The 10367-nt window shown below is 40.0% G+C and overlaps 2 protein-coding genes across 6 annotated transcripts in view; both read right to left on the bottom strand.

Annotated features, from left to right (window-relative positions):
* Nucleotides 1-4262, bottom strand: part of LOC118329061 (calcium-activated potassium channel subunit alpha-1-like) — an 89655-nt gene extending 85393 nt beyond the window's left edge. For all 5 annotated transcript variants that reach the window (XM_035663052.1, XM_035663035.1, XM_035663044.1 and 2 more), the window contains exon 1: nucleotides 3337-4262. In XM_035663052.1, coding sequence (XP_035518945.1) covers nucleotides 3337-3570 — 234 coding nt within the window. In that variant the 5' untranslated portion in view covers nucleotides 3571-4262. The remainder of the gene's footprint in view (nucleotides 1-3336) is intronic.
* Nucleotides 4263-4999: 737 nt separating this feature from the next.
* On the bottom strand, nucleotides 5000-8645 carry LOC118333670 (disks large homolog 5; the record flags this gene model as incomplete). Its single annotated transcript, XM_035669420.1, has 2 exons — nucleotides 5000-6092; nucleotides 8522-8645. Coding segments are annotated over 2 exons (228 nt in total), but the record flags the coding sequence as incomplete, so codon positions are not given.
* Nucleotides 8646-10367: the final 1722 nt, after the last annotated feature.

Genomic DNA, 10367 nt, shown 5'->3' with positions numbered 1-10367 from the left:
GCTAATAATCTTTACCATGTTCACCATGTTAGTTTAGCATGCTAGCATAATAAAATTTGCTAATTAGCAGTAAAAACAGTAGTGGTACAGCTGAGGCTGATGGGATTTTGCAGGTCATAAACCAATATTGGGCAAATTAATTGTTAACCTAATTAACTGTAATTAAATGTTGACCTAATACCCTATATGAAATGGCAGGCGATCACCAAAGTCTTTAGAATTTTTCATCTTAAACATTTAATCAATCAATCCAAATGTGATAGAGACAATTCACTCAAAAGCACAAATGTAAACCTCACTGTGGTGCTCGAGGAAAAGTCAAGGGATCATCATATTTATTATAATTCGGCCTGTGGGGAACATGAATGTTTGTACCAAAATTCACGGCAATCCATCCAATAGTTTGGATCAAAGTGGTCGACATCCCCATCCCTAGAACCTCGCTGCAGGACTATGGGGTACACAACACATTGGCCAATGCCACATGTACTTTACTACTGTTGGATACTGTATGCAGTGTCACACAGACAAACACATTCCTTCAATGAAACTAGCTAACTGTGAGACAGAAAAATGACTGAGAATCTGCCAATCTTTCCATTGTGAGTGCAGTGCCATTTACGATGAACACCATGTCTTTCTTCCTCTCAGACAGATAATAGCCTTCATTCATCAGAACCCCACAAACGACAAGTTTCATCGATTACCATCTGACTGGGAAGGCAGAGCCACAGAGATGGAGGCTCAGTCTCAGTGCTGTCAGAACAGAGGAGAACGGGGCAGCGAACGCCCCGCAGAGGGGAAAACAAACTGAAAATCAGAAAAGGAGGAAACCGATTATCAACTCCCATCTATGAACAATACACTGAAAGCTCCATGTTTGGGCTGCTAATGACATGCACAGACTGGGAGGGGGTGGGGAGGTGTTCCTCCAACACAACCTGCCACATCTCACAGCCTAGACAACTGCATAACAGAGAGAGATTTACTCTTATAATGAAATCCTTTGCTTGCTAGTTGCTTAGCAACAAAAACACTGATTCATATGGCACATACCGTATGCGCCTGACACTGCATTTCTGACACTTTGGAGGAAGGTTGATTCTTGGATGAGAAAAAGAAGGGTGAGAAAAAAAAAGACAGGGCTGGAGCTATGAAATGAATGCTAGGAGAGCAAAAAAGGCGGAAAGGGGAAGATTGAAAGTGAAAGGATGACCCGTCTGTGGCTGACTCCCACAGAGTAGCACAACAGGTTGGTGGAGCTCACCAGCTTCACTTGGCAAAATGTGAAGAAAAACACAAAATCTGACTGCGCTCTTGTATTCACACATGAACAGTAGACTCTGAAAGGAACAACCTCATCCTGATCTTATTTTCACAGATGTATTTCTGTTGCATTTCTGTACATCTATAAATAAAACCCCGAATGCAAGCTGATGGATGCTTTTTAAGTATTGTGGAGCTGAAACGCTCAGCCGACTGACAGATCTTTGTGTTTATCAAGCAGAAATATTCCAAACACTTACTGGTTCTTGCTTCTCAAATGTTAACATTTGCACAGCTTAACTTGTATATATTTGGGTTTTGAATTGTTGCAATCTGAGGACCTTAGCCTCTGGGAATTTCAGGACATTTTAAGGACTAAAGCGATTATCTAAATAGCCAAAAAATATACCAGCAGATTAATCACAGATCAAAGTAATCAGTAATCATTAGTCGCAGCCTTAATTGTAACCAGCTTCACCCAAAAGCATGGAAATGATTCAGGCGTCTCCCTTTTAAAGGTCAGTACCACCCTGCTTGCCATTCCTCCTCTTCCACCCTGCCTGTCTGAGAGATGAATGCACATACATTAGGTAGAAAGATAAACTGCACCATCTCTGGCACCTTTATCAGCTACTCCAGGGTCGTCCTTTAGCGTGTGGGGATGGATACAAACTTTAAGATGTAGTTAAACAGAGCCTGTCATTGCTCCAACAGAAACGCAGCAAGATTTTTTTTATTTTTCCCAACGCAGGACTGCGGCCGGGCCTCGTGCAGATGGTGTCGTAACAATTGCAAAGCAGAAAATCTAGTGGCAGTCTGCCTTAAATGTTATGAAAATGATTTCTGAGGATTACACTGTGGCATGAGTGTTAACCGCCACACAGACCCTACAGATACACACCACTAAGAGAATGTCTGTTGGACATCCAACAATGTACGACTCATGTGGCAGCAGCTGACTGTGTGTCCTGAACGGCCGAAACTATTCCTGACTTTTGGAAACGTGTCAAACAAATGGTGCTGCACGGTTGACTGGAGGGTTTTAAAGCAGCAATAGTAATGACCTCAGACTATGTTGAAGAGAACATAAATTATGAGGGAACTATGCTAGGGATGAGATTTTTTGGACAGCTACTAGGCAACCATTTTTGACATTACATTTATGGTTTGTTTTAAAAGGGAAGAATCTGACTCTCTCAACCTTTTTACATCCTAAAGTTGTTAATAATTCCGGCTTCTGTCTATGCCTTCAAATCTTAAAGGGTGGGTTCATGTTTGTGATGGTCACAGCATTAAAAATTACTTTGAAAAGATTCAACAGCAACATCTCTTTATAGGAATTATCCAGAATAACATGGATGTTGTTTCTAGAGAGGCAAGTTGCTGCTTATTTTTTATTTTTTAAAATGTATGTTTTCACGGTTTCGGTAGCACTAATGAAACTCCATTCACCTCGACTGAATTTGGGTGGAGGCAGTAAGATATTTTAAAACCTCAGCAAATAAAACCAAAATGATCTGCATGACTACATACCACCATTAGGATTAGGTTTTTGTTTTTGTCATTTGGGGTGAAACAACCCTTCCAGCTGCTTGTATTAAATCTTAATCTGCTATGATGCATGTTATGCAAAGAGGGCTGATTTTAAATTCAACTAAAAAGACAATTCACATATTCACATATCAACTAATACTTCTGGAAGAAATTCTGTTTATAATCAGTGTAACCTGCTTGTGTGTTGGTCCACCAACAAGTGTCAGCTGCACTTACAACTTAAAAACAGCTCAAACGCACCATAATTCACCAGTGTGTGGTCAAAAAGTGAAGCTGTATCGGTAGAATTACATTTCTTTGTTATTGTATGTGACATTAAGCCAAGAGAAGCAGAGTTAATGATTCACTGTGCTCTCTGCGGATGGGGCCTTAATACAGATTTAATTAGGAGCCCATTTCATAAATCAAACTGGACACATTGTTGTCACGCACTGGCTGTTATACTAAACCCCCCTGTGATAAATAAATAAGTCTTTTTAACTGAGGTGTGGTGATTCGTGAAATGACCGGACGTACCTTCTTTTTGGCGTTACAGTGGCAGCACACAGTCCACAGGTATTTGAGAGTTCTCCACAGGAGGATTATGAAGAGCCCCCCAAAGAAAGTGACCATGGAGGAGGCGAGGAAAGCCCACCACATCCGCTGGCCGTTGCTGTCACAGGGCACATCTGGTGAAAACGGGATGATCACATTCATCTTGGATATGTGGATGGACGGGTCCGGGTTGAATTTCTCCCTGTTTTTCGACATTATCGGCTTCTGGTCACCCTGCCAGCCCAGCACCACCCCCCACCTCCCCGAAAAACAATCAACTAAACTGGGATTCAGGCGCTTTGGGGAGCTCCAGCCAGCGCCCCCTGATGCCCCAGCGGCTCAGCCATGTTAAGTCAGCCACCTCCCGCTCCTCTGCCTTCTCATCTGGCTTCACTGAGCAAAAGGGACGTAAAAAGTTGAGTCGACGGCAGACACGCGCAATAATAAAAACTTCCTCTTTTTGAAATCAAGATATCAGTGGTGCGCCTTCACCATCCGCGTTCATGGCTGGGGTTGCGCGTCATCCTTTGATCTGTGCGTAAAAATCACATTTTCTCGCGACCTGACAAAAACTGACGATTTCCCCTGACAGTCCCGATGGATAAAACTATAGAATTATTGTAGAGGAGAGGCGTGTTGCGCTCACCAGTCGATGGATGCACTCACTGCTCCACCTCGTTCAACAGCGCAGCTTTCAGCAGCTCCGCTACTTCGGCTCCGCAGCGCGCACTGTTGAATGCGCTCCCCGCGTTAAAGGCTCGCACTTTATCGATATCCTTTAAGGGAGACGTCGTTCAATTCAATTTTTTAAAAATGGTCGGATTCTTGAATCGTAGAGTAGATTTAGTAATTGTCGCTCCCCGGGTTCCGGCGGCCGCCTGTCACGTCCATTTGTTGGGAGATGGCAGATTTACAGGTAGCGGGGGAGGAGCCATCCATAGACGTCGATGCTTATCTGGATGTCTGGTTATTTATAGTGACCGCTTCATTCATTTTTGATGATTGTAACTTTGTGGTTACAGCCATCTTACTTTAAACTCTTAGTTATGCGGAGACACTTTCAGTCTTATAACGAATGAAATCCACTTTAAACTCCTTTTGTCTTCTCATATTAGTTTCATTAAATTATATTATAGACTAAAGTTCCGCTTTTTATATTTGTTCTGAGACGATTAACATTATATTCGGAAACTGATAAAAAAAGACACACAAAGATTTATTTTTGTTTGTTTTGTTATTGTTTTCCTAACGTGTCCGTGCGTACAAAGGGTTTAAAACACAAATCTTCCTGAAAGAATGAACGTAATATTTGTATTGTAAGAGCTGCTGCTGATGAAGTATTCATTTTAAAATGGTCGCCAATGTCAAACTATATGGACTTTAAAGTTGTTAAACAAGTTAAGGAACAGTATCTTTCTAGAACAGGCAGCAATGATGATGTGGTATGAGAGTGGCTGTTTACTCCCCCTGGTGGATGAAAACTGTATTGATCGTTGAGGTGCAACCTGTGACTTGACAAATATCAGCCTGCTTTATGAATCATCTTGCATCAAAAAAAAGAAGAAGCAATATATGTATATCTAAGCTGAGGATGGATCAGATGAGTAAACACCTATATTTTAATGTAAGACACAGACAACTTGCATTCCATTAACAGTACTTTGTTTTTAATATTTTATAGAAATATTAACCTTCATTAGGAGAAAACCTGACCTCTAAGTGTTTCATCCAACTTGAACATGAAATGTTGACAACGTGATCTACTGAAAATCCAAGAGGTGCCTGTGAATGTGTTCAGTTGACGGTCGACCGTGAACCAGAAAAATAAAATATCCCTTCTTAAAATTCCACTTGACAAAGAGGAACAAGTATTGGCAATACCAGTAGAACACACAAACTGGGACGAACTGGTGAAACACACCCGCTGTGTGATTTATAATAGAAGTTGTAGTGTTAATAAATCCAAGAATGGATTGTGAGATTAGCAAATATTTCTTAGCTTGGCACAGTATTATTTTTGAGGAGTGAAATGATGTCAAACAGAGAAAAAAAAACAAACAAAGACTGCAACAGAAGATGAAGGTAGGAAGCAAAACTTGCCCCAGTTTCTCCTCTATAAATAAGAACATTAATTGGAAAATATCATCCTTCCTATTGACTAGACAACTACATTTGTGTAACAAAAGGTTCATAACCAACAACTTTGATTTGATTAGATAAATTAAATGGCAGGAAAAATGCGTATAAATATAGAGAAGGGAACACGGTGGTCCACTCTATCTTCACTTCAAGAATAAAGTCTTCACTTTGCATCGACGCAGACTTCCTGTGGTCCGACATGTTCGTGGGACAAAGTGGGATTAAAGGAGTGCTACTAGATATAAGGGAGAATAAAACATTCAAGTATTAAATACTAGTGTAAACAAAATCTATCTGCAGTACAGTACATCACTATTGTAGTGGGAATATTACATGATCATCGTCATCAGTGCTGATATTGCTATATGTGAGAAAGCAGTGTGGAGTGGAGTTAACCATGATGTCTGTTAGATGTACCGATTCACTGTGTGTCCCATTATAAAAATCACATCTCCTCGAAAGTTTCCGAGTGACATGTGGTGAGAGGTGACGTTTCTACGGTGCTCCATCTGGGATCCACAGTACTTTACTCTGTTCCTGCTCCACGATGGTCATGATCTGAGTGCAAATGTAGGAGACACTGCCTCCTTGGACAACGCCTGCAACACAGTGAGGGTGGGGAGGAATATTTACATGAGGAGTGTTAACTATTTATGTTAGATTTGGCTGAAACTTTGCTTCTTGTATATGAAAACCTAAAGCTGCAACATAATCTGTCATTTTTTAATTAAATCGATTCATATTATATCATTCAAAATGTTAGAAAATTGTGTAATGATTACTTTTTTGTGATTATTTTCTCAATTAACACTGCTCATGATGGACAGTTTTGAAAAGAAGGATCAAAATCGATGCTTCCTTGTCGAAACCTGGTGCTTACATTACCCACAATGCAACTCATTTGCCAACAGTTCAGTCTGAGATTTGGGTGCGTGGTCCCCAACCCACATATATTGAATTTACTTTCACATAAGATAAAGAAAAGCAGCACATCCTAACAACTGAGAAGCTGAAACAAGGAAATATTTGTTTTTTTTGCTTGAAAAATGGGATTTTAATTTTTTAATTCCCAATTATTAAAGTAGCCACTAAATATTTGTCTATTAATTGACTCAGAAGGGTTACGGTTAATTATTTCAGCTCTAAACTCAAAGTTTTTTTTTAATAAAACAAAACGGATAAAAGCTTGAAATCCTTGATGATCAACTTTCTGTCAACCATCTTCTTCCGGAGCTATAAACAACCCCAATGTTCCATGGACAAACAGTGTCAAACTGTGCGGCCAAATAATTTTAGTCCTGGACTTTAGAGATTAAAACTGCAGGGGTGTGATCAGCTCCACTTGATCCCGTCTACCGCCACATACTCAGATTTATAACTGCTGATAATTACAGTTCTCATCAACACGGCTCGTGTGAAGAAGTTGGCCGGCCACCTCTCCCTGTTAGAAGGGATCAGCAGCGGTATGTGTTCATTTCCAAAAGCCCTTCCCCATAAATCTCCTCCTTTTATAGAGTCATTAATCAGTGGGACAGTTGGGTGTCTCACACTGGCTGCTGCTCCAGATACCAAAACTTTAACTCTACATACTCTGCTCCAAAAACCTCAGATGACCTCCAGTCCTGTTAGAGACTCACATTGGATAAACTAGATCATATTAAAATATTACATTTGTAAGTGGGTTTGCTCGATGGTTCTCTCGTCTCATTTCTCTATTCTAGTTTCTTTTTGTTAAAAGAAACTCTTGCTGTATAGCAGACTCTGGTGGTTCAACCTAATACAACTTGAGCCTGACTGATATCTATATTTATTTTTGGTTTTGAGATTTGTGATTGTGAAATTCAACTAGACTGCATCTGTCTCACAATTGTGCCAAAAGTTATGCCAGGATTCAACTACATTATATTGGCCAAATAAATCTGTGGGGAGGTGAAGCATCGAGAACGAAAATGAGCAGCAAGGACACTTTTCAGTTTTATTCCCAGACAACCAATTCTGTGCGTAGAATGGCTCACAAGGCACCAACAGAAAGGTTGGCATTGAAGTTTCTATTGTGTCGTGCCGAAAGACAAATGAGAAAGATAATACTGTTCAGTGTGGTACCATGATCATCTAATCTGATATAGTCTCCAAAGATATACAATGTTGTGTAGTCTGATCCAGCATTACTTGAGAATAATCAGCAGACTCCGGTCAGCAGACTGAGGACAGATCGCAGTGGGGTGCCTGGATTATTCTGAGGAAGTGGGGCATTGATACGTGGTTGCTTTGTTTTTCCAAATGTAAATTTTAAATGCTTTGACCACCACAAAACACCTGACAACAGCTGCATGCAGAGTCCTACAGTTTGAGTTTTGAGTCCTAAGCAAGTCATAATGCACTCTTCACCAAATGTAATGCCATTTTAACAACAGAGTAATAATATGTGCTCTTTTTCAGTTTCATACTTTTATAATGGGGGGGTCTACAAATAGGTGATTTAATGCTGTCAGATTAGTTTATACAAAGAGGATCTGGGAAATTAAGTGCCAACTTGGAATGAATATAGTTGATTAATGTAGATTGATTCTGGAAACAAAATGATTTAACTTTGGGCTTTGGGGAAAGGTATCGAATATTTTCAAGTCAAAAGGCTTGAGTCCAAGTGAAGTCAGGAGTTATTTGTGTTGCCAAGTAGAGTCTAAAGTAATAAAATTAATGATTTAGGTCCACACCTCAGCTCCGTCTGCATGTATTAATACCACTAGCACTACCTTACCACTAGTAATCAGAAAATATGTATTTTGTGATTTATGTGAACTAATTAATTGGTCTGAGGTGACATAAGGGTTAAAAAGATTTTTATTGTGTTCTTCAGCCCTTAAATGTTTTATTTCATCTTGTACTCAGTAGCAGCCCATTCAGTACATTTACACAGAGCCCTGCAGATGTCTCTATAAGCTCAAAACATTTCATACGTTATTACTGTAATTCCTGTATCTATGCTATCTTTAGTACATCACAGAGAAAATAAGCCTTTTCCACCAACCTGTGAAGAAGCGGCTGTACTCCTGCTCTATTTTCTGTGCCGCTTCATACTGCTCCTTGGAATGTTTCTGTGAAAGTTTATCCCGCAGGTACAAAGGGTCCTTCTGCTCTCTGAAGAGACAACATCAGCACCTGTCAGCAGCCTTGAAAATCTCACTTCACACACACACACACAAAGATTTATAACATGCTGCAACACCATGGTGTGCAAGCAGTCAAGTTTGTCAAAACCAGTTATCCATTTGTTCTTCAGATCAGATTTTTGAGATTATTTTTGATACAGTGTATATCATGAAGTATTTAAATAAATAAAAGTACATTTTCTGGAAATTGTATTGAGAACAACAAGATCGGAATGTCTGTTTTTGGGTGATCCAGTTAAATAAATACCAGGACTTAATCATAGTTAAGCAAAAATCCTGTAAATCCATTAAGAAATCCTTCTCATTAAGCTGCCAACAATAGACTTAAAGTAAAATTGTAATACATATAGTATAGCAAACTCTCTAATTTCTATCACCTAACCTACAGTGAGTCTAACAGCTACAGAGCTTTATGAGATCTCTCTTACTGCAAACCCTTTCAGCCCACTGGTTCACTCCATATCTGCACACAGTCTTAAGAACGAATCATGTGACTACTTGGTCCTCAGTCTACCTCTACTGGGAGCCCCTGACCTAACCTAGAATCACACTCCCATCTCTCCCTGGCACTCAGTATGCAGTCAACATATTGGTCTGCTGATGCCTCCCAGAGGATAAAAAAAAAAAAAGCTTGAGCTTCTGTCAGTCGCTGCAGCAGGCAGGCAGTGGGAGATGTGTGTTTGTGTGCTTGTGTGTATGCAGCGGCTGTGGCGGGTGGGGTCAGCAAATGTTTTAGCCACCCACGCCACAAAGCAGAGCCACAGGCCCCCGCGAGCTCTCCCTGGACAGCTGGCACTCAGCTGATAACAGTGGAGGCTTAGCAGGAATCAATCTCCACCATGTTTGCCTGCTGCACCACTCCACAGATTTGTGGGTGTGGGTGTGGGTGTGGGTGTGCGGCCGAGAAAGCCTGTTTCTGCCAGACCTGAGTGTGTTTTTATTTGTGTGTGTGTGTGTGTGTATGCACGTGCATAAAGTACCATACTGAGGGTTCAGCAGATTTAATCTTCCCATGCGATTACAAATGAAAAAGCAGAGGGATCTTTGAAATATCACAATCATCCTATCAAAACCCCGGCAGGTGGTGGGAGAGAGCAGGCTGTGGTTTCTGAACTAATGACACTGATCAAATCAGTTTGATCAATTAGTTTTGTTGTGTCTGCAGGATGAATATGATTATGAAAGCAGTAAGACTTCTGCAGATGTCAATTTCCTGAGTGTCTGTCTCGTTAGGGAGAAAATCCAAGAGAGAGTAATCAAAAATGATATTTCCTGGAAGGAGAACTGACATAAACGCAGATTTCTTTTTTTGGAGGAGAGAAATGTGCAGTTGAACATCAATCCTATTGACCAAAACATTGTCCTGGCAAGAAAAATCGTGTTAAGATGACATTTATACCAAATAATCTTCTACATTTGTGTGTAATTACTACATTTTTAATCTATATATATATATATATCACGATATATAATATTATATCATATATATGAATAAATCTTAATGCATTAACTGGCAAAATAAAACAGGTTAATTAAAATTAGATGCTACAGAAAGCTTCACATGTATGGTTAATGAGGCTTCTGCTGCCTTTTCCATGTTTTTTATTATTGCTTGAAATACTTTTGGGCCTTACAATATTCTGTGAAATCAACTAATTCTAAACATTATATTCTATAAACAGTCTTCAGACTGAAGGCCCTTTG

This window comes from Morone saxatilis, unplaced genomic scaffold (genome assembly GCF_004916995.1).
Source record: "Morone saxatilis isolate NCDOM2014 unplaced genomic scaffold, NCSU_SB_2.0 Contig1, whole genome shotgun sequence".
Lineage (NCBI taxonomy): Eukaryota > Metazoa > Chordata > Actinopteri > Moronidae > Morone > Morone saxatilis.
This window is presented reverse-complemented; position numbering and strand designations above follow the sequence as displayed.